Source organism: Zosterops lateralis (assembly GCF_965231275.1).
Source record: "Zosterops lateralis genome assembly, chromosome: 5".
NCBI lineage: Eukaryota > Metazoa > Chordata > Aves > Passeriformes > Zosteropidae > Zosterops > Zosterops lateralis.
In genome coordinates, this window is record NC_139766.1 from 22,204,562 (window position 1) to 22,229,866 (window position 25,305).

At 34.2% G+C, this 25,305-nt stretch overlaps 1 protein-coding gene across 3 annotated transcripts in view; it reads right to left on the reverse strand.

Moving 5' to 3' along the window:
- Window positions 1-25,305, reverse strand: part of ARAP2 (ArfGAP with RhoGAP domain, ankyrin repeat and PH domain 2) — a 118,190-nt gene that overhangs the window by 25,938 nt on the left and 66,947 nt on the right. For all 3 annotated transcript variants that reach the window (XR_014590161.1, XM_083861816.1, XM_083861815.1), the window contains exons 16-25: window positions 24,288-24,432; window positions 21,974-22,076; window positions 21,129-21,327; window positions 19,076-19,139; window positions 11,449-11,612; window positions 7,828-8,040; window positions 6,138-6,243; window positions 4,144-4,291; window positions 3,335-3,403; window positions 976-1,050 (exon numbers count right to left, since the gene is read on the reverse strand). Coding sequence is in view for 2 of the 3 variants with exons in the window: in XM_083861816.1 (XP_083717942.1) it covers window positions 976-1,050; window positions 3,335-3,403; window positions 4,144-4,291; window positions 6,138-6,243; window positions 7,828-8,040; window positions 11,449-11,612; window positions 19,076-19,139; window positions 21,129-21,327; window positions 21,974-22,076; window positions 24,288-24,432 (1,286 nt within the window). In the remaining variant the exon portion in view is untranslated. The remainder of the gene's footprint in view (window positions 1-975; window positions 1,051-3,334; window positions 3,404-4,143; window positions 4,292-6,137; window positions 6,244-7,827; window positions 8,041-11,448; window positions 11,613-19,075; window positions 19,140-21,128; window positions 21,328-21,973; window positions 22,077-24,287; window positions 24,433-25,305) is intronic.

The window sequence follows — 25,305 nt, forward strand, 5'->3', positions numbered from 1 at the left end:
TTAACTACCGATCTCTGATATATTTTTTCAAAGTTTTCCTCCTTGCAATTGCCCTAAGGGAAAAAAAAAAAAAAGCAGTAAATATATGAGCTGGAAACCCATAAAGTATCTATCAGATTCCAGCAGGCTTTCCTTATTTTGTTCCATGAGATTAGGTTATATTTTTAAGATGACCGTTAACTTGGTAGCTATAAATTCCTTTTCTCTAACCCAGAAAAATTTGGGGAAAAAAACCCCAACTTTGATATATTTTCTTGGGTATGGGAAGATAAATATTGAAAAAGCACCATTTTATTTTAATCTTAGCAGCACATATTCCCATTTTTATTCCTATTTTAAAAAGCATGTTTTGTGTGCATATGTCTGTGTATACCACAAACTCTATATATGTGTACAAACAAAACTGAGAGTCATATGTTGAACAGAACTAAAAAGGAAACAAAACAAGAGATGTGTAACAAAAAAGCCCCAGAACACTATTACATGGAGATGCAAGTGTGGTTTCTATGAAATAGAAACCTCAAAAATCTATTATAGTTATGAACATGTTTTGGTTTAACACTCAAAGAAAGAAGAAAGCCACTGAGAAAAAGAAAGGAGGAATGTCATTTTGATGGCCTGAACTATCAAATAAAACCAACATTCATTGTGTACTTGTTCATGCTCATGTTGCACATGTGGAGTTGGGAGAATTCACACTGTTGTATACTACAGTAAAACTAAAGCAGGACATCTCTGCTTAAAAATTGTACCATTTTTCTTGAAATTTTTCTTAAAAATGCAAAAATTCATAAGAATCAGTCTACATCATTTATGCAACACAGCAAATTCTAAAACAAATATTTAAAAGAATACTGGTAAACGTAAATTCATACCTTCATTGTGTACTTATACAAAAACAAGTATTAAAAAAAACCTGATAAACTCCAAGAAAAAGAGCTTCATAAAATCACTGTATCATTTTTATACACTAACCCTGATTATTATACTACAGTCTGGCTCCTTTCTTTCCACATAAACTTCAATAAGCAAATCTCCAGCCTGGGAAACCTAAAAAGAAAGAATTTTTTTAAAAAATCAATTGTTAAAAATTACCATTTTTAAATAAATAAAGTATAATTATTTAACTAGTATAAGGAAAAAAATACTTATTCACTGATTCAGGAGAAAAATCCAAACCATATAATAATAAATAAATAATTATTAAATCCAACAGAATCATATCAAACAAAATTACCATTAACTTACAAACATACATTCAAGAGCAAGAAAACTAAGGGTGACATGGCATAAGTGGAAATTTTAAATTTACATTTAAGACTACAAAGTCAAAGACATGAGTGTATCTCAATATCTGAAACTGCCAGAAGCCTAACTGTGATTTGGAGGTTAGTCAGCCTCAAAACTTCAGAATCAAAACAGATTAATAGAATTTAAAATAATGGAAAAGGACTATAACCCCAAAATGACTTAGTTAAAAAGTGAGATGAAAAACTACAGATAACAGGCTATTTCAGCCACATAGCCATATGTCCATACCAAGAAAATAAAAATTCATTACTACAAATACTGTATGATTCTTAATCACAATGAAAACTTGTCATGACCTAATTAAAGAAGGAATTAAAACAAATGCTCTTGATATCAACCTCTGTTAAATGCAGCTCTTCAGATTTGTTGGAGTGAAGGCTAGATTTTGTACACAATGCTAATGTGGAATAATCAGATAAAGCAAATTTATGACACATAATAGTCTCATATACTCAATACTAACAAATGTTATTTAAGAATGTCTAACAACATAAAACTCAGAAAGAAATTAGAAAGGCAGTAAATCCAACATTTTATGACCGTGGGGAAACGTATGATTTATGAGAAGGGATGTAATATTTTCCATTTTAACTAGGTTTGCTCATCTAAGGCAATAAAATTATCTTCATGGATGAGAAATTACTTTATTTTTCTAAAGATAAAAATGTCTCACATTTTGTCTGCTCTAATTCCCTTTTAGTATAGTCATAAGCATCTTCACAAGATTGCAATTCATCTCAATCCAGTGCCAAAAAATGTTTCCTAAAAATAAGTGATGATCAGAGCATAGGAAGAAAAGGCAGAAACAGAGACCTATCAGAAGGTGTACCATACTATTAACAGGCAAATATAAATAATCAATAATCAAATTAACACTAAGATAACAACTTGTGTCTTCATTTTTGAGAATGGCACTGATAGTGATGCTACTTATTTATATATCACTACAAACACAGGAACAGGTTAAGAAAAGTATATAGAAACACATATATATATATATATACATACACACACACACACACACACACACACAAGCAGTTGAGGTTTGGGATACACATTTTGACCAATTTCTGGAAGCTAAGATTACATTCCCACAGAAAAATAATTGGCAGTGCTGAATTTTAAAGAACATTAACATCCTGAAAAACAGCAACTTTTAAGTTAGTTTAGCCTTTGAGAACAGAAAACGAATGGAAACATTTCTGAGGAAAAACATTACAAAGCTACTTTGAAGAAAGCTGCTTAATTATAGTGGCACAGACTCAAAAAAGCTCATTTAGTTATAAAATTTGCTTTTCAGATGATATTACAGAAAAAGGTTGGAAATAAGAATGAAACTGACACATGATTTCCACTGGGCTCATATAAACAACTGTATGAAGAGAAAATGTGATGTAAATTACTGCAACAGCTGGCGTAAGTATATGGTGGACAGAAAATGAAAGGCGACTAATGAAGTGCCACCTGGAACAGAACTTCAGTGACATTTCAGACATGTGAACTTTGAGCAATTCAGCAGAAATTCAGTTCAGTTGTTCTCTGAACATTCTGCATCACCAGAGATAATAGTACTGTGGCAACCTATATATTCCAAAGGATTAAATGTCTACATCACTGATTTTCCCACATATATGCACGGATTTTGATGCAATAAAGTCAGACTATCATTTGTTAAATGTAAAGATTTTTTACAATTCTTAATTATTGCTGCTTAAGGCCTAAGTCGCCAATTACCCGTGACACTCATATGATTACAATCCTGCTGATACATCACTCAATTGCACCACATCATTAGTTTTAACTGTAACTGGAAGCCTGTGGAAAACTGCTGTGGAGAACTGATGAGGGTGGTTGAGCAAGACCATGAGCTGAGCCACTTTATCTTGCACCTAGTTCAAGCATGACAGCAACTGTGCAGTACCTGGGGTGATGCTGTCTCAGTGATGAACAGAGAAGCACTCACACCTAAGTACAGAGATGTTAAGGTCTCATTCCCTTTATTCAGGCCTAACTGGACACTTACCTGAGTGTCTTTCCACCTTGTAATAAAACTGTTCTCTATGTCCATTTGTTTGACTTGGTCTTCATTTACCTGTAAAAATACATAATTTTGGAGTGATTAATCATAATTACTGTAACAATTGCCAATTCTGTCAATCATGTTCTCACAAAAGCAGGTATGCAAAATATTCTAACAATCAGAAACAGCTCTTCATTGGTGGGACTCAGTATTATAGACTTCATGGAATATATATTGAAACAGAGATGAATCAATTAAAAACTGCAAAACAATGTTATAGTGGGACAGTCAACTCCAAATCAAAATGGCCAATATGAATTGCTGCTAGTTGTAGCTTTTCTATCCAATTGGATTTAACATCAATTCTGGGCCTAAGGAACAAAAACAAATTGTAATCACAGCTCTTAGTCTCTGTGACTAAGAGACTAATCTTAGTCACAGAGACTAAGAACATAAAGTCCTTCCACGCTTCAGTTCTGATCAGGCCCATAAATTTTAATTGTAAACATTATTTTTAATAGTCATAATCATAAAATTTTCTTAAATTTAGTAAGCTTTTGATGGCAAGGAGAATGAGCATCATTTTGGAAAACAGTAACTAACAGCGTTCCATAAACAGTCTTTCCTACACAGGATAAACTAACTGGGAAATAAAATTTAAAGCAGGCCAAGTAACACATCCACTGAATTAGAGTTCAAAACTCTGTAAATCCTCAGATTGTTGAATTCGCAGGAAGACCATTTTAAAGCAGATTTTTATATATTTGAATCCATAACATCTGAGCAGTTAGGATACATAGAAAAATACCTACATGAAAAAGTTGCACATAATTTTTAATTAGATCTTCGATTACATTGACTTCTTCACTAGTTTGGCCTTTAGTTTGAAATAAGCATGAGGAAAACACCATGGCTAAATTGTGAGGGTTCATTTGGTTAATTTCAGAACATTTCTGCACCCTGTTAAAGGAAAAATAAACATATTTAGAACACATTTCATTGTTCCTTTGATTGTCTGTGGTTCCTTTACAGAATATGCAGAGCACTTAAAAAAAGGTTCATTTTTTTCAAAAAATGAAAACATGTACTATTACTTATTTATTTAGTCTTTCTTTACATTCTTTATTTCTCATTACAGAAATGAAAACTTTCGAACTTCATTTCAAGTTATATCAAAACTATTTAGAATAGAAAACAATAAAACCAGAATAAAATATTTGAGTTAGAAAGGACCTATAATAATCACCTAGTCCAACTGCTGGATTGCTTAAGGGCTGACCAAAAGCTAAGGCGTGCTGCTAAGGGCACTGTCCAACAGTATTGACAGGCTTGGATCATCCATCATCCCTCCAAAAAGCCTGTTACAATGTTTGACCACCCTTTTAGTAAGGAAATGCTCCGTAATGACAAGCTGATACTTCTCCGGATGCAGCTGTGAAGCATTTCCATGCACCCTACCACCGCATACCAGGGAGAAGGGATCAGCACCTCCCTCTCCCCTTCCCCTCCTCAGAAAGCTGTACAGACCAATGAGGTCACCCCTCAGCCTCCTTTTCACTGAAGTAGAAAAGCCCAGAGTCCTCAGCCACTCCCCACAGGGGATTTCTTCACCAGCATTGTTGCCTTCCTCTGGATGCATCCAAACACTTTAACACCCTTTAATTGCAGACCCCAGAACTGCACACAGTGCTCCAGGTGAGGTCTAACCATGCTAAATAAAGCTTCACTATATTATATAATGTAAGTATATCCTAAAACTTGAGATCAAAAATCAAACAAAATGTGGAAAGAAATTAGGTCCTTTTTAGTTCCTATCCCTAGGGTAAAGTTTTCATATCAGAACTTTTCTGTTGTTCATATGTTGTTCAATAACATTCCCTCTTTTAGAGGCAAAGCAAAACTACCAAAGAATTTTGGCCGCTAAATGCATGAATTCATATTACTTTCAGAACAGATGCAACATCATATTAGTATCTCTAACTGGATATGCATAGAAAGTTCTTAAACACAATATGCAGTACAATCTTTATCCAAATAATGGCACCAATCACATAAATATTTTAAAATTACATCTGCTATGTACCTGGCTACGTAACAATTTCTGAACACAACATCCTGTAAAGAGAATTATCTACACATTCTATACTCAGTGCAATTCACCAGAAATATAATTTGACTTGTTCAATAGATGATATAGTACAGACCAGTACTATTTAACCATGACCCCTCAGAATCATCCTGTCAAATATTTTTTACATTTTCTGCCCCTTCTTTAATATAGAAATAACCTTTAGTGCTTAAACAATTTTGTATTTTGGATATTTTCTAGCACTACCTCAGCTGTAAAATGAAGCACTGATGAAAAACAGAAAGGGTAGGTAATTCTCAAAGTTATTACGTGCAAAACAGATTGTGGAGAATGACATTTTCACTGAAAAAAATATTTTAATTTCAAGAACCATTTGCAACAATCCTCTGGAAGACTAGCAGACTGGAGTAAAATGAAATTGCATAAAGAAGCTACATCAAAAATTACCCTACTTGGACTGCTACTACCCTACTGGCAGCCCTCTCTCCCTGTAAGGCTGTTCCAATCCATTGATTTTTATAGATATCTACTGCTAAAAATACAACCAAAGAAAAAACACATTATCAATTAAAGGAATTCAAACGTAATTAATCGCTGCAACTAGATAAGCTTTTGTGATTATTAGTTAATGAAACAAGCCACATTTTATATATTGTAGAGTTATACTGAGAACACATTACAAGAATTTTTCTGCTACAATACATTATTTGCAATGACCTGTAAAGATGTTCAATTAAAGCAGCCAAAGTTGCTCTATTGACTGATGGAAGACTTCGAATAAAAGCGCTGTACTTGCTCACACGTTCCTTTTCATTCTGTGTATCTGCCAGAAAATAATAATCACTGAGCATTAATAACAATGCACACTAATAACCAACAGCAGTTCTCATTAACTATATCAGCATTATCTAGTCTTTGAAAATTACTATTTAACAAATCAACCTCTTCTTCATAAAGGCAATGCTGACAATATACTATCAAAAAAGTCTACTACTGTACACTAGTTCGCAGAAACACCAGTAAAGAGGGACAGTTCTATGTTCAAGCACCATTTGCCACTGCTTAAAACTAAAGCCCAGAACAGCAATTGCATTTTCTCTCAAAGCATATTTAATCTGTAGTTTGTGCATGTACAAGTGCGAGTGCAACTGCATATGCACAAGTGTAAATGTACTTCTAAGAGTTCCCAGCAATGAGAAAGTAAAAGATCTTTTCATATTTCAAATATTACTGGAAAAATGTCTGAAGGCATAGAGTAGTTTAAAGATCTAAGTATATATATGACTGATTAGAGGAGAGCAAAGGGAAAGGGCTGGTAAATAAGTCGTACCAAGAACAATGGCAAGGCCGGTGGCAGTTTTGGGAATGACAGTATCTGAAACACAAGCACAGCTCTCAAGCCTGTCTCCCTGTGCTGCTTATACCCCCTTATGCTCAGGGCATAAGCAAAGTTAATGCAGATTGCATTTAATTAGTTAGCTTTTCCCTCTCAGTCCCTTGCTTCTCTCAAGTTTCTGAAAAGAAAGCTCAGTACTCTTCTGACTGATTGATGGTGCTGTCCACTATCTACTGACTATATTTTGGTTTCTTTGGTAATTGGAAGAAAAAAAAAAATAACAAAACAACTGTTTAAAGACCTTCTAATCTATTTCCTTAAATGTTTTAGTCTTTATAGAAGTACCACCTTCTATATCACTTAACAGGACAGGATTCTCTGCTGTAAAGCTGAAGGAGAATTGTAGCCATGTGTACATATCAGGAAAGAGAACCACTGTAACACCATTAAAAAGAGGTGAGTTAAATCTAAACTGCCTCAGAACCTTTTCTGGTTTCTGATGAGCTTAATAATGTGGTAAGTGATTAAACTCGGGATTTTCTCCTCTAGTTTTTGAAATTGAGTTTAAAGGTCGAAAATGTGTAATATTGATAATATTTTAATTTCCTGAAAGTCTAGTGGCTCATATTAAAGCAACATCCACATATTTGAACTTACCGAAATTCAGAGAGGAATATGCTTTTAATAACTTTTTTAAAAGACAAAACATGCCACACTGTAAATGCACCTATGTGACTCCAATGTATTAAGATAGGAATTAATGTACTGTCAGAATGTCCTATGCATCTCCTACTGCTGTGCCTGCAATTTTATAGCACAGTTTGGCAGGGAAACCCCTTGTTTCTTGCAGTGTGCAAATATTGCAATATAGAAACTAAAATTTTAAAAGAACATTATAAAAAGTGTCTCTATTGCAGCCATGTCCTAAATATTTATTTCTCACTACATTGTTTTGTCAGTTATGAAATAACATAGGTTGACACACGGTAAGTAAATTAACAACCCTCTCAAATTTGATACTGAAAATGTACATATAACCATCATTGTATTGAATGCCATTGAATACACTACCTAACACAGAGATCCAGAATGGATAAAGTTCTTTAGTGAGAAGTGCATCATCTATTTGAGAAAGAAAACTTTTCAGTACATCTGTCACATCTTCAAGTTGGTGTTTTCCTGCTCTCAGTTTAACACTTCTTGCATCTTTTTTGAAGCTTTCCAGCAGTTCAGCCACATTGGAAGAATCACCATTCTTAAGATAGATTTGCTTGCTACCTAAACCTAAGGCACAAAAATACAAGAGAGAAAAAAAAAATGAATGTAAAATTAACAATTCTTTTAAAAATTCCACATCATTATATGAAAATTATATGTGGCTGCCAAACCCATTGCATTTCATAACAAAATCTTCCTGATCTTTTACACATACTCACTTTGTTAGTAAAACCACTGCCAAGTCTTCCTACACCCAACTAGACCTCTTTGCAAAAATACTCATCATAATAATAAGCAAGACTGGGATGACTATTTCAAGAGTATTTTACAGGCATTTCAAAACCCCAAATCTCTTCAGGACTTCCTAAAACAGTACTTTCAAAAGGCACACTCAAAAGAAGAAGTTCTGATGACAGGTATTACATTACACATAAAACACAGCTGCTTTCATGAGAAAACTCCTTTTATTTTATTACTCTACAGGTGAACACAGTGTAAGACTCAAAGTATTATTGCATTCAACCACCCTGAAATATTTTATTCTTAAAAGCCTCAAGATTAGTAGAAAATACCCTTTTTCCTGATTTTTCTCATGTTCTGTAAGACATCAGTCAGCTACTGTTCTTATATGTAAAAACAAAAACCACTAAAGTCAACTTCAAAAGAAAATGTATAGTTTAAAACAAAGTCATGACTACTCGCATATGTTATTGTAGTCAAAACTTTTGTTTTTTAAAAAATGAGTAAGTTTGGCATATATGCACAGTGCTATTTATCTTTGTAGAGGTGATTTCTGCATTCACATGTCTAGAAAGTGGATGGTACTTTATGCAAAACCCTGTTTTTCTTATATACCTGTCAAATTAAATACTCTCTCAAAATCTGTGAAATCATGTCTAATGTTTTTACAGTTCACCTTTCCTGTAATGCCCACGAGCACTTCCATTTGGTACGGCCGTTATGGTGCCACTGTCAGGAACAGCCCCGGACAGCAATAGCATCTGTCTTCTGTAGACTACAGCTAAAGATAGAATCTTTACAATGATGCAAAAGACGTCTGTATACAAGTAATGTATACAAATAATTCCTTCAACTTTCCATTCAGCATTTTAACAGCTACTAATGCTGATCCTGAAAAGCATATTTTTGATAAAGACTTAATTGATTTAAAAGATATTGGGAAACTGAATTTTAATTGAGACTACACAAATTGTTCTAAATAGCAGACAAGATTACCCTGCTTTAACAATTTAGTGAATTAAATGGTGTAAATTATACTTGAATTATTTCTATTGTTAATGATTAAAAATAATTCAGCAAAAACTTATTTTCTTACTTTTAGGCACTAGGTGTAACCCCAATACCACTATTTACAATAATGCAGTGTTGCCATATCCAAAGGTTATTTAGTTAAGCATCAATGACTCAAATAGAAATCAAGTACTTTCGTACTGACAGAGGTTACAGACACATTTATACCAAAGACAGATTTTTACAGGATTAATATGCATGTAGCAATCTCACAAAAAATAATAAAATAAAATAATAATAATAATCATGAATTCACGAATTCAACCATTCACAAAAAATGGTAGAAAGGGTAGAAAGGAGCATCCTGGTAATTATAGGCCGGTTAGCCTGACCTCAGTACCCAGTAAGGTAATGGAACAGTTTATACCGAGTGTCACCACACAGCACCTACAGGATGGGCAGGGTCTCAGGCCCAGCCAGCACAGGTTTAGGAGAGGTAGGTCATGTTTGACCAGCCTGATCTCATTTAATGACCAGGTGACCTGCCTGATGGATGGAGGAAAGGCTGTGGATGTTGTCTATTCGGACTTCAGCAAGGCCTTTGACACTGTCTCCCACAGCAGCTCCTGTAAAAGCTGGCAGCCCACGGTTTGGACAGGAGCACTCTTTGCTGGGTTAGGAACTGGCTGCATGGCCAGGCCCATAGATCAGTGGTGAATGGTGCTGCATCCAGCTGGGGACAGTCACCAGTGGTGTTCCTCAGGGGTCTGTGCCGGGGCCAGCCCTGTTCAATATTTTCATTGATGACATGGATGAGGGTATTGAGTCTGTCATTAGTAAATTTGCAGATGACACTAAGCTGGGAGCATGTGTCAATCTGCTGGGAGGTAGGAGGGCTCTGCAGAGAGACCTGGAATGGTTGGATGGATTGGCAGAGTCCAATAAGATGACATTTAATAAGTCCAAGTGCTGAGTGCTGCACTTTGGCCACAATAACCCCCTGCAGTACCATAGGCTGGGGATGGTGTGCCTGACAATGCCCAGGCAGAAAGGGACCTGGGGGCTCTAGTGACAGCAGCTGAACATGAGCCAGCAGTGTGCCCTGGTGGCCAAGAGGGCCAATGGCCTCCTGGCCTGGATCAGGAATGGTGTGGCCAGCAGGAGCAGGAAGGTCATTCTTCCCCTGTACTCAACACTGGTGAGGCCATACCTTGACTATTGTGTCCAGTTCTGGCCCCTCAGTTTAGGAAGGACCTTGAGACGCTTGAGCACGTCCAGAGGAGGCAACGAGGCTGGTGAGGGGCTTGGAGCACAAACCCTGTGAGGAATGACTGAGGGAGCTGGGGTTGTTTAGCCTGGAGAAAAAGAGACTCAGAGGTGACTTTGTCACTCTCTACAGCTTCCTGAAAGCTGGCTGTAGACAGGTGGGGGTTGGTCTCTTTCTCCAGGCAGCAACTGACTGAACGAGAGGACACAGTCTTAAGCTTTACCAAGGGAAATACAGGTTGGATATTAGGAAAAAGTTTTTAATGGAAAGAATAATAAAGTACTGGAATTCTCTTCCCAGGGACCTGGTGGAGTCACCACCCCTAGATGTGTTTAAAAAAAGACTGGATGTGGAACTTAGTGCCATAGTCTAGTTGAGGTGTTAGGGCTGGGTTGGACTCGATGGTCTTGGAGGTCTCTTCCAAACTAGTAATTCTGCAATTCTGTGAATTTGCAGTAGTAAAAGGACACAAGCATTATCTGCATATAACTTAATGCCATGTAAAATTATGCTGGCAAAATTTACTTAAATAAATGGCAACCACTATACATTCTTAGGTTATTTCACTGAAAAAACAGCAGCCTAAGACTGAAATCAATGCCAGCTTCCATGACGTGTTCAGACCACAGCTTTTACAAGTGTGCAGAGTTTATTTTCTGAGCTAAGTTGTCTGCACTGGGGCAGTGGACCCCAAGGCTGAGTTTCATAAGAAACAACTCAATATTTAAAATAGAAAAGTGTCTCTAAAAGGCAATTACCAAGTTGTATTTCCCCAAACTGGCCATTCTCAGATATGTGGTAGTGTATTGCACCACCTCATTAATAAATGGCAAGGCTAATGAGGGGCATGATTTTACTTTAAGTAATATATAAACACACTCAATAGGATCTGGTACTGGAGGGAACTTAGGTATTGTACAAATGATCTTAGCTTGAATAAAATCCACTCTACTTACCATACTGTGTAACAAACGCTATGCAGCTGTTCACTATAATAGGAACATCATTTTTGCTGAGTTGCTGATCTTGTAATGCATTACCATCTGTACCTGCTGCTTTTTCAATTGCAGTATACCAGACCATGAAATCCAACTTTGTATGGCCGTGGATGTATAGTGTTCTGAAAAGTATAAAAATATTTTTAGTTTGGGAAAGAAATAAAAAAACTATGTTATTGTACCATGGCACCAAAGCAGATGTTCAGGAAAGAAATATATATATACTTGGAGTAAGACAGCAAGGTACCTTTCACCACATAAAGCTGTGATGGTGGTCTATTGTTACAGCACCTTTTTTTTCCAAATTCATTTGTATTACCAGTGTCATAAAAAATGAAAGAAGATCCGCAAACACTGTCACAAGCCTTTGAAAGAACCTGCCAACATTTTAATTACTCTCCTTCAGTCTTACTCCTACATTATACATTCATATATCCAAGCCACAGCTAAGCAGGAAACAAATTTAGAGACAACTTTCAACACTGTAAAAAGCTTTCCCTTCTTTTGTATTCACTCCCTAAACACCCCACACATCCACTAATGTTCTCTACAGAGTAGCTGATCCATACTGAACTTCTCTCCTACACAAGTATCAAAATGATCCCCCACTATCACAAAGCTAAGGGACATACATGAAAAGGCTACAAGTTGGGGCAGAATAAGTTAGTGCAATGCTTTGCCTGTATCTCAAAGCACAGCCTTGTTCTGACTCTTTTATTTCAGCATGCTACAGTAATCTCCTGTGTGTCACCCTGACAAGCTTCTAAGAGAAAATACCAAAATTGAAAAGTTTAAGGGGGTATGTCCAACCATATGCATGTGTGTAATAAACAATTGTTTAAAGTATTAAAATAGCAAACAAACTTTTCTATACCTTCTCTTATCTCCCACTAAAGACAGGTAAGGAATCAATCTTCTCTGATGACCATTTATTTGCTAATTCGGAAAAGTCAGAATGCCTTACTGAACTTCTATGAAAACAGTTTCATCAAAATAGAAAATACATTTATTTTGATTATTTCATTTTTGGAGGGAGGGAGCACTTTATATGATGAGGGAATACTTAATTTCATTTAGTTTTTTAAGTATCTTTCAATTTTGCTTTTATCAGCATTTCCATTCTAGCACCCCTATCTTGAAAGGAAGTGGGTATGCAGTTAATATATTATATACACACAGTCAGGATCTGAACTTTCTCAAGATCCACCATATATAGATCGAGCCATTCAGCAACAGAGTAGACACTAAAGTATTTCATCCCACTGAACTTTAGGAAGTCTATACTTCATGACTTCAAAAGTCATGTTAACTACCACACATGCCTGTATAGTAGAAACAAAGCCTCTCTCTTCCACTAAGAGAAAAAAAAATGCATAAAGCTCTCCTATTTTTGCAGCAAAATGAGTGAGCCTAATTCAATGCTGTCAAATGTTTCCTTAAGACTTGTCAAAACAGGTAGTTCTCAATCAATGCCTTCCAAAGAATACGTTGCCACATAGGGAAAATAAGAGGTTTGAAGTTAGTAGAAAAAAAGCTGGACTACTCTACTCGTTTCCTATTATTATTCACAGATCAGAAGAGGTTAGGACAATGATTTATAAATGATTTATGGTTCTTTCCAACGTGAGAAATGTACATATATATGCATATTAGTGTGTGTTTATTTCCCCTGCAGAACAGCAGGATTCACATTATGGTATTATGCAAAAGGATAAATGGAAGTCTCAACAGATTATTTTTTATCGAAAGAATTATGATATATACAGGAAGCAGCATACTGTAAAGTGAAAATATTATTACTTCTAAACAAGAAAAGGGCAACTCTGCTGCATATCAATGAACTGACACCAGAGGAGGAAAGAAAAAATACCGTACTGAACTTCAAAGGTCACATAAACTTATCAGCATTTTTCATAGAGATACGAAAGTCTAAATCATGTGCCTGTCAATCAATTGTTGTGATATATGATATATCTAAACTATGTGGAAACTATCTAAACTATCACCTTGTATTTTATGGATCTTTCCATCTTCCCCTCATTGTTTTCTATGTTCTCATTGTTTTCTAAAATTTGAGATGCTGTTGAGCTTAATTCAGTTACAGAGGAAAAGGCTACTTAATAATTAGCAAAGAAAATGCAGTATTTGTTTAAGTTGTAGTCCCAAAGGAGCAACACAGTCATGAAAGAGAAGTTGCTGGTAAGAAATATCAACATGAAAATCTCGCAGCTATCATGGAACCTAGATTGCTCATAGAAGGCAATTAATTATTTTTGAAAAAAATTATACTTGCTCAGTCAAAAATCTCCAGAGTGGTGGCTTAAAAAAGTAGGATAAATCAGAGATGCATTTTCACTACAATACTACAAAAGTGAAGAAGGGAGAAAAGGAAATTAAACCAGTGCCAGACACATTTCAGAACTCGGTCAATTTCCCATGGAAGGGGATTAAAAAGCTCATCTCAAACCTCAATAATATTTGTCAGAGACAGAACACACCTGGAATAAATTTAAATCAGAAAAACATAAAACAATTTAAAAATAAGATGCTTAAAGCAGTCCCCAGTTTAGTTGTCTCAGACAAACTTAACAAAGTTTTTTCATTTTATTTTTCCTTGATTGGAAATGAGTTTTTAATCTCCTTGAACCTAGAAGTAATGAAAAGGAAAGGGGAAATAATTTCCAGCAGAAGAGCAGAACTTTTCTCAAGCACAGTAGAAGTCTTCTACAGAACTTCATGAAGCGATGGAGATAACTTTGCAGACTTAACCTCTGTGTTCATCTCTTTCACACAGTTTTCAGACACAATTAATAAGAAATACATGCATTTCTCACTGAATTGTCATTATCAAAATATAAAGTTATATTAAATCCAAGGTTTAAGACTAAGCATAAACACAGGCTGAAACAGTAATGTCCCATGTAGCACAAAACTGAGTAATTTAAAGAGCTTATAGAAATAAACATGTTTGAAAGTATTTGTACTGTGATGTTTATAAAGATCTACCATGCAGAGTACCAACTCAACACACTCAAGCAAAATGCATTCCTTCAATACAAATGCACTGCCTTCTACAGTATGCTTATGCATGTGCTATATTTTCAGTTCTAAAAAATGATAAAGATCTTACATTTCATAACAAATAGTTCACTATAGTGACAACATGGTGAAAAATGGCAGAATTTTTGCTATGTTGTGTAAAGCACATACAGTCCATAGCCAAGAAATTAATAATTTAAGTACTCAAACAAACAAGGTGGTCTGCCAATGTAGATTTCTGCCTTAGTGAATTGAGAGAATTGAATTGGCACAAGTGACTGCAGCAGATCAATGAGTCTCAACATTAAGGGAGCTACTGTTACCTACACAGCTTTATTGTTGTCTATCAGCATATCCCTTTGCCCCAGCAATCATACGTGACCACACTTCATCCACAAGTGTGCAAAGGTTTCTCTTTAACTCATGCTGCAAAGTCCTCTAGCTTTAGCTATGTCTATAAGTTCTTATGCATACCTGTGCAATGGCAAAGCAGTGGTACGAGGTGATTTTGGGTAAGGTGGACAGGGAGAGTGAGAAACAGACACTGGCACAACTCAGTGCCCTCTGGTAATTCCCACATGAGTAATAATTTATGTGTCCGAAAATAGGGGTACTAAGAATGTAAATATTGATGTGAAATTATTTTGGAAAATCAAATTGCAACTCAAGCATGGATGTTCCATTAAAAATTACTGCTAAATGTAACCAAGCAATATTTCTTCACGGGACCCTTCAAAAGATCCTACATCCAGCATATCATATTGGAAGCACAAGTCCTTTCATCTGACTCTTAAGTTTATATTAATTCTGGATTTTAGAATTTTTTGCCCATAACAGCATTTTATGAGAAAACTTACTGCTATCAAAGGGTTAAGAAGAAAGCACTGAATGAACTATCAGTCTAAAGAAATTGTGCCAGTATGTAGAGAAGGTTTATTATCCATAATAAGAATGAGCTAACTACATCAGAAGCATAACAGGGAAAAAAAGCACCATCTGGATTACATTATGGTCTGAAAACATGCACTGACACCTAAGAGAGAGCTTAAATTATTTCAGAAAAATATAAGAAATGTTTGAAACTGAATTATCTGCACGACTATTTCTTTAAAGTGTAGCATTAGAGATTTTGCATTAAATTCCACATATAGAAGATATATTTTAAAACTACAGATGTTTCCAGACAACTTTCTTCTTTTCATCATGCATTCTCTCTGTTGGCCTCTGTTGAACTACACAGGAATAGCTGTTTCACCAATATGCTACTCAACCTCTATTTGGATAGCAACAGGAGGTCAAGTATCACCAGTCACTTCAAGCATTTTAAAAATACAGAGATCAAGGGAAAAAACCCAAACTGAATATGGATCAAATCAGAGGACACCGCTGTGTGATGAAGGGATGCCTCAAATACCGAAAACCTTGAAATGGTTTGCCACTTCTAGCAAGAAGTCAAGAAGCATTTCAACTACAAAACTAGAATATTTCAACTATGAAAGTGGAAAGCAAGAAGAGGCAAATGGCCATCTGATTAGGGTGTAAAACTATACAGTGTTGTGAGAAGTCAAGATTCCCAGCTGAGTTAGATACAGTTCAGCAGTACAGACAATATGCTCCAGTAGAGACCAGAATTAAATAAAATTCAACAAAAAGTAGGTGCTAAAAAGAGTGTGTTCTGTAATTCACTTTAGCAAAGATACACAAGCATTAACATGTCTGAAAAAAAAAAAAAAAGTAGAATTAAAAGTCATCTAGAATTATCATGAAAATTTACACTGAACCTCAAAAAAATCAACAATCTCCAAAAAAGAGGCAGTCTTGTGGTTTCAGAAATCTTTTAGTGTGGTTCAGCCTCTGATTGTATGCTAGTACTTGGTATGATTGCCACCTCTTATTTCTGAGCTGACAGACGTCATCAGTTGAACATACCATATAGAGAATAAATGAACAGCAGGGTGCCAAGGAGAAAGCAGGGTAAAGGAAGAGGGGGCAAAAAAAAAAAAGTAGGAGTGGATTGTATTAATAGCTAAGATATTTCAGGAAAATCTCACATGCCTTTTTTGGTAGTATTGTCTCTGAATTCTTGTATTTTATACCAGCTAGAAAGTATTATGTGCATTACAGCCCAAAATCAATTGTAAATTCTTCATCTGAGTAAATATCCAGCAGATTAATGTTAAATTTTTGTATCTCAAATTTATTATGTTTTTAGGAATCAAGAATTCATAGCTTTATTACATAGTAATAATTTCAGCAGGAAGATTTGAAGTTTTTATTGTTTCTGAAAATGTTTACTTGCATATGCAATCATTCTTAAGTGATAAGTCCATTCGTAACAACTGAAGTCATTTTTCTACCTACAGTAATTAAAAGAAAAGGTGTGAAAGAGAAAGATACATGTAAATGTGTGACTTGCCCTAATTAATTATCACAAAGACTGAGACTTGAAAAAAAGGCATAAGTATTTGTAAGAAACAGAAAGTCAGTAGAAAAATACCCCAAGGAATTTTCATAATATTTTCTAATAAAATTTAACCAGACACTTTAGACACTTTAAGACATTGACTTTTTTTTTTTTTTTTTTTTTTTTTTTTTTTTTTTTTTTGCAAAGGAGTGTGGCTTTTTTGGTTTGGTTTATGGTCATTGGGTTCCTTCTTCTCCTAAATTTTTCCAATTCCAGAAAAATCTTACTTGTTTCATTTAATTATCTCAATATTACTTTTTATTTATTTTATAATTATCCTGGATTTACGTGACTAACAAATTAACAAGTCATCAGCTACATAGAATCTCTTCCAAGTGATCAGTCTGTGCCAGAGTTGACATTAGACAAGCAGAGATACAAAAAAACAGACAGAATAGGAAAACCTAGAAACTTTGACATTTCATTTAGTTGATGTTGATGACATCTCAAGGATATTAATTTATCTAGAGCTAGGAGGAGCACAAAGAGGATTAGTGGTTTTATTTCAAATTAAAGTAATTGAGTCTAAAGACAAAGGTGATTGTATATTTAATCATTTTCCCCACATACATTAAATTGCTTATCACTTTAAGATGTAATCTCATACAACTGCACTGCACACGTAGATAGTTTTGAAGTAATATCCTAAACAACAATCACCATGCCAAAGCCTATACACCCATATGGCTTTCAATGTTTAAGATAATGTGAAGACTATGCATTTAAATTCTTTATGGCATACTTCAGTGAAGAAAAATTAAATATATACACGTCCACCTTAAATCAGCCAGCATCCCTGTTGAAATTATTTTCAAATAGTGCAGAATTTTCCTTAAGTGGTTCAGGGAAAACCTACCCTCACTTGATAGAAATATTATAATGAAATAAACCCTGAACTGGAGTTAAAAGTTTTGCTCAGCATTAATACCTATGAAATTATATGCATGGTTTATATCCATCTTTTGGACTGCACCCTGAATAGGATACCTCAAGTTCCCTGTTTTGTGTATGTAGCTTATTTAATGTTGCCTCTTTCAATATGGTTTTTTTTTTTTTTTAAGAAAAAAACAAACACAAAGCAAAATAAATCAAACAAACAAAAAACCCAAAACAAAACAGAATCCTGCCCCTCAAAAGATAATAGTCTTTCCTTCTAATCTGCATAGCCTTACTCCGTTCTGAAACTTATACAATAACCTAGAAAGAGTTAAAATTTAGAACACGCAAGTTACAATGCATTTCTGACAAGCTATTCCAACTCTGAATAGATGTCAAAGGTATCTATGGGGTTTATTTCGTTTGCCAATGAGAAAAACACTCTTCATTTATTAACCTATTATTGGCTGTATTCAAAAGACTATAAATACTGCACCACTTAAGACAGACTCTGGCCCAATAACCCATCCTTGAAATAAAAAAAGCCTCAACGTATTAAAAACTAGGAATTATCTTCCACAATCTTTTCTTTCATCTTTGAAGTTGTATCCATATAGGTGAGGCAGAAATACATACCTCACCTCTAGTTCTAACCTCCTCTATCACTATAAATATGACATAGCCATTTCCACTGAATATTACCTACTTGGAAGAAGATACGGATCATGTTTGTTTCATAAGTATGCTTTTTGCAAGATAGTATATTGTTAACTGAGATCAGATATTACAGTAAGTTTAACCACAGGACTCATTCATATACTCTCAAACCTGACCTAGGCAGATTGAGACACAGAATTCTGAAGAACGATTTAAAAAATCAAGAAGTTTGTTGTAAATGCTCCTAAGAAGTACTATTTTTTACAGGGTAAAAGGCATTAATTCCTTTTGAAGAAATCATTATTGGCAGACTAATCTAGGAATAATTTTCTCAGTGGGAAAATTGGTTTTAATTAAGTAGTGCTTGTTAACATTTCGTGACACAGGCATAAAATGTATTTATGCACAAAGATATTCCCTTCTTTAAAAAAATCTGCAAATTTACTCTCCTGCTGGCAACCCTAAGTGAAAAGACTCTAAAACTTATCAACAATAATTTTAAGATACCAATATAAAAACAGATCAAAGAATTTCAGATAGGAACCTTACCTTCCTTTTTCAACCAGCAGCAGGACATCTATTCTCTCTCCATTTTGCATCACACTACTGGTTGCTGAAAACAAAACACACACACATTCACCTGACCTTCACAGACATATTTATATACAAACATATACATGCATGCACATACAGACATGTTTATTTCAAAATTATTTCCAGTGGCAAAAGAAGCATGGAATTCTTAAACTTTGCAAATAAAGAATGCTGCTGATAATAGAAATAAAACTCATAAAAATACCACACCACATCTACATTTAAAAGAAAAACTAACACAGAACATTATCAAGAAAGTTTAAACATGTACTTTTTAATGTGAGAACATGCTACAGTGTTTTATAATACTAAACTTGTAAACACAAGCCATAGAAGACATAATGATTCAGAAGTTAGCTAGATTTTGGTATCCATTAACTTTTGCACTTAATGGTTGCACATATTTACAATAAGATAATGCAAGTTATCTGTTTAGCATGAAGATCAGTGCCACCCTTCTTTATGTTGCCTTACGTTATCCTTGCTGAAAAAAGCATCCTGTAAAACACCTACATTGTACATAACACAGTAAATACATCTGGATAGTTTTCAGTTGCACTGCTTAAAAAACTATACCATCCACAATACTAAAACTAGTAAAGTAAATGCAACCCGCTTAATAATTTGAAATTCTGTAAACTTAATTTCTCAATGTGCATGTCATATATAATCCACATCTTATTTCAACTAATTCCCAGAGAAAATTAAGTCCTAAATACCAATGAAATACAATAAACACACAGCGTGTTATATGATGTTTTTGCATCACACATACTCGTAGCCTACCTATATTTCCTGAGTCAAATATCAAGAAGGTAAGTTACTATACATCCACAAATGATTGATTATTTTTCAAGTTTCATTTATACAAATCAGTATTAATAGAGGAGCAGATATATTCTGGAGAAAGCAGAAATCAAAGAAAAGAGTATGGATGTATAATATTTCCAAGAAATACAACTAATATTAAAGCCCCCAAGCAAAACAAATTCTCAACTGAAAGTCAAAAGTGTTTCATTTTTATACATGAGATATAATACACACAGATTTTGCATGCCCTTATGATTCTGGCAGAGGCAATTACAGTTGCATCATCAAAACAAATATCAGGAACAGTTCTCCTACTGTCTAATCTTTTAATTCTGAATGAGGATCAAAAGTCTTCACAAGTTAAAAGACACCTAGAGGCATAAAAACATTCCTGATTAAAAACCACCTTCATGGTGTTATTCACACCAAATATAAGGTGGCAGTAAATAAACAGTAAAAATTCCAATGGCATTTAGGTAAGCTCCTGTAAAACAGTCCACAATCTGTCAGCATTATCTTCTCCATGTTACTTTATTATAAACCTCAAATTATATGTATTTTTCTATGTAACATGCTGCCTTGTTCAATATAAAAACAAGTAGGGCAGATACGCTTAAAAGAGGATTCAGAGCATAATTACAAACAATTATATAAAACTGGTCATAGAAGATCATTTGCACAAATATTCTTATCTCTCCACATCATGATATTGAGCAAATAATATTTTTAGTATCAGAAAAAAGTCTATTAGTCTGTGAAATAGTTTTCCAAGAGAATTATAATTTTCCAGCGTGTTTGAGTATTTTAAAACTAGACCTGTCAATCATCTCAAGAATGTGTTCTGCAGTGAGTATTTCTGCCCTGTCAAAAATATGAGACAATAATCCCAAAAGGTTATATATTATTATTCAATACTATACTCTTCTAAAAAAGATACTGCTGCAACTGGAACAAAAATTGTCATCATTCATTTTAAAGCTGTATAAAATTTCTCTGGCATGTGCCAAAAAGTAGGAAAAAAAACCCCAAGACAGAAATTAACCAACTCCATATTTAGATAAGAGTTGGAAGAACATCTGACACATGTGAAGGAATAGTTACTGAGCTTCCCAATATTTATTATTTTGAAATGCAATAGAAATGTTCTTAACAGCGAATTAATCCCATAGCATATTTTCTGACTACTAGATGTTCTTACTCAGTTCTTGCAACCTCCTTAGATATATGGAATCTTCTTCAGCATCCTCCATTTCAAGACAAAAATAAAGGCTTGACTTCTCTATAGCAAACCAGCCTTTTCTCCACTGATCCAGGTTATGGCAATCTTTGTAGTACAGCTGCCCAAGAAGGTCACAGTCTCGCTCTAACAATGATTCAGCCACCGGGGGAACAAAATGCTACCAAAGAAAATGGGGTGAGTCAGATGAAGAAAAAAACCCTCTGCCCCTAAAAAACAAAATCAAAATATTGAAAATCTATAGGATTCTAGGATGAAGAATAAATAAAAAAAAAACCTTTGAGATATAAACCCCATACTTATAAACCCATAGATACACTAAATTTAAATTTAAAATCAAGTTTAACATTTTTTTTCCATTCATGCTCTACAATTCAAACATTTTTGCTTTTAAACAACCATTGATTTAATTAGTAATGTGATTATTAAAATTTGGAACAGTATAAAATATGGTATAACTTTATGAATTCCGTTTCAGCAAATAAATTTAATAAAATTGAAACCATAAAAAAATTTAGCTGAAATATATTCATACAGTATATATCTTTATACTACAGCATATTTAATATATTCTTAAGGTCAGCATTAAAATACTGCTTCAATTCCTTTCACATTTTATTTTATTATCTTGTTTCAAACATTAAATCACAAAAGTTATTTCTTCCTGCTGCACAAGAAACCTTTACACGCAGGAGAGATCAGTATTCATCAGTAAAGGCTTCTCAAAGATTTTAAGCTAACAATGGCACTTTATTATTTGTGCAAAGGCTCCTGGCCTAACTGAAAAAGATAATTATCACTATTACCTTAGCTATTGCTGAAGACCATTTTCTTTGTGAATATGCAGTTTCAGCTCCAAATAGAAAAACACGTTCTGACATTAGGTATATTTCAAATGTAAAGATTTCCCTGAAGCAAGCAAGAGAAGAAACACAGCTGTATTTAGTCTTCAAAAGAGTAGACACACAAGAGTTTTATTTCACTATTTTTTTTTCATTCTTTCATACATATGGAATGGAATCCATCTGCATTTCTCCTCCATTATTATAAGTACAGCCCAGCCAATAATAAACCACTTTACAGTAAAATAGGATCAAAGTACTTTGCAGGTCAATAATACATGTTTAAAGGCTACAGTCTAATAGTTTTTTGAATAATTCCAAAATGCATAAAAATGTTTACATATAGTCATCAAAAATACACAGGGAATTTTTGCTTTTGCAAACACATGTTTTTTGATCAAGTATATTTTTGTGATGCATTCAAAATATTTTCTTGTATGTTTAATATAAGCAGAATAACTAGTTGAATGGGATGTTATAAACAAGTTGAAATGTTGGTTCATGGGGACTTTGAGATGTCATTTGGTCTAATCTCCTGCTCAAAGAGGGATTATCACAATGAGAAGCCCTGAAAACAGCCAAGGATGGAGAGTACTATTCTTGTCACCGACCTGCTCCTGCTCTCCACCTGTCCTCTAATTGAAGAGGCTTTTCCTGTCAGACAGCCTGAATCTGCTGGGGTGAAATGTGGGATCACTGTGTATCACTTGCCATCACCAAGACCAGTAGGAATACTTTGAAGTTGCTCTAGCTCAAGAAGCTCTTAAAAGGGAGGTTCTTGAATTTTTTCCTTTTAAAATTATACCACTATTTTTAATGGACAAATAAGGACAGTAAAAGAAGAAAAAGCAAACCAGTTAAAATTGGTGTGGAATTTGGAAAGTAAATATCGTGCTGAAGTTAGGGTCGATCAGTCTTTAACTTAAAAATTATGGTTCACCCATTTATAGTATGATTTTGCCTGTGACCTCTTGTTAGATGCCAAATAGATGGAGTATGTTTTTTCCTTTCAATGCTGAAAACTGAGATTTGTCTAAATGTGGAGAATTGAGCATAAGTCACTTCTATCATTTTCAATACCCACTTCAAAAATTATATAAACACCTAGTCCTAACAGAATAGGCATTTTTAAGGACCAGCTGTTTCACTACATGAAATATCAAATTTAAATAAAATTTCTCATAAAATTGCTCAATCACAGATAAAGCACAACAGGAGGTTAATTATTTCCAAAGAGTGAAGTATTCAGCCAACATGTTTTTTAATTTAGGTATTACCCTGAAATGGAACCATTTGGAAAAGCAGCAAGCAATAGCTTAGATTTGAAGGCAGAAGAAAAAAGTAACTTTTTTTCTTTTTTCTGGGTATCAGAGAGTTACGGTAGAATAGTGAAGATCACTTCTCTATATTTGATAGCATATTGAGACATCACCATGTTTGAGGATTTTTCTCCCCTGTAGTAGTTTAAGTCCTTTATCCCCATTATCTTTTTCAGAAGCTTACTTGAATAGACTATGCTTTCTTTGCAGACAATTTTGCTTTGTAACTAAAAGCATTAAAGTATTATACTGTAGAAAGTTATTTTTATTTTAGGTGCAGATGCATATGGTAAAAAATAAAAAGAAAGCGTTACGGAGTCTGTTAGACAAATACAAAGTATATTTAAACACAAATGTTGCACTAAAGAAATTGCATATGACTGGAACCAAATTTAGGTCACTCTCCATGTGATATTTTTCATGTATAAATGGGATGTGAGAGAGTTATAAAAGAAAAAACAAAACCGTACCAAAGAAAAAAAAAAAAAGAAGCTAGTATCTTCCAACTAAAAATGTTCCTCAATTACACTGTTGTCCTCAGCTACAGAACAAAGAATGGATTTCAAAGACCAATACTACTGTGACCAAATCCAGAAGCATTCTGGAGAGCTCTAGTCTGCTGCATTAGAAGGAAGAAGCAAAACAAGAATTCTGGCTTGAGGCAGAGGTCAATCTCAGAAAGGAAAAAAGAGTATTAACAGTTCAATTAATCATCATGTAACCTTTCAAGCACTGAGAAATATGCATTATAAATTTAATAAGAAACAGGTGTTTCTAATTTAAGCAGCCCTTTTAAATTACCCTAATATTTTTATTCTAACACTATAAAAAAAAATCCCTAAATATCACATAGCACTTATTTCAAGTCAAATAAAACCAGCTTTTTTCCTAAATTGCCTATTCAAAATTCAAGAAAAAATTAACAGTTTGTTTATAGAAATATGAATTCAGGAGCTTACCCTCTATTTAAAAAGAAGTCTGACTTGTGTACTACAAGACAGATAACTTCATTGATGTCAATCATACCATTAGGAGTGGTAGTTTTATCATTTTCATAATAGCTCAGAAAACCACTTTCCAAAGTACACCATCGTTTGTTGCAATCTGTGATTAAAGAAATAATAGAAAGGTCAGATTTTCTCAAGGGTTTTTTTTTTTTTAAATAAGTAAATACAAGATGGAGAAAAAATTCTGCAGAGCAACTTCAATGAATTATTTGGAATATTGAATTACAATTAAATGCTCACTCCTCTTATGATCTAAAATATGAATATGACACATGACATAGTATAGTGATGTGTATTTGCTACTGAAATAGTCATGAATTCATTCAAGCTTATGTCTGGTTCTTAGACCAAAATCAGAGGTCTATCTGTTTCCACTACTGAAGAGTAGTACACCCTAAAAGAAAATACTCTATTTTCCACAGTCATAAATTTCCTATACAGCTGGCAAAGTTCTTCTGAGAATTTGGTAGATCTGGCAAAAGAAGTCCACAAATATCAAACAAAAAAACAGTTGCAATTTCCAAATACTATGTTATCTGATATTCCATACAATTTTTTTCTGTTGTTTTCTATAGGGTTTACATAACTTTAATAAATATTTTGGTACTATTTAGTAATATTTATCTGTATCATGCTATTTGCTGTCCAGTACTACCTAGATCCTGTCTAAATACATGTTATGTACTAAAATAAGCGTAAGATAAATGGCTTGATAATGTATAGGTTTATGGGATTTGAGCACCAAATTTTAAGGTTTTGAATATTCAGGGGTTTTGTCCCCCAGTTTTCCCTCTCCCATCTTCCAGAACCTATTCTACAAAACAGCTCACTCCTTCAATATTCACTAAACTATTAAACACTCAAGGACAGTTTTGGACTATCAAGGCTTTTTAAAGGGTTCCACAAAACCTTTTACACTAGAAACAAAAGCAAAAATCAAACTTGAGCCCTTAAACCTCTAAGCTTTACT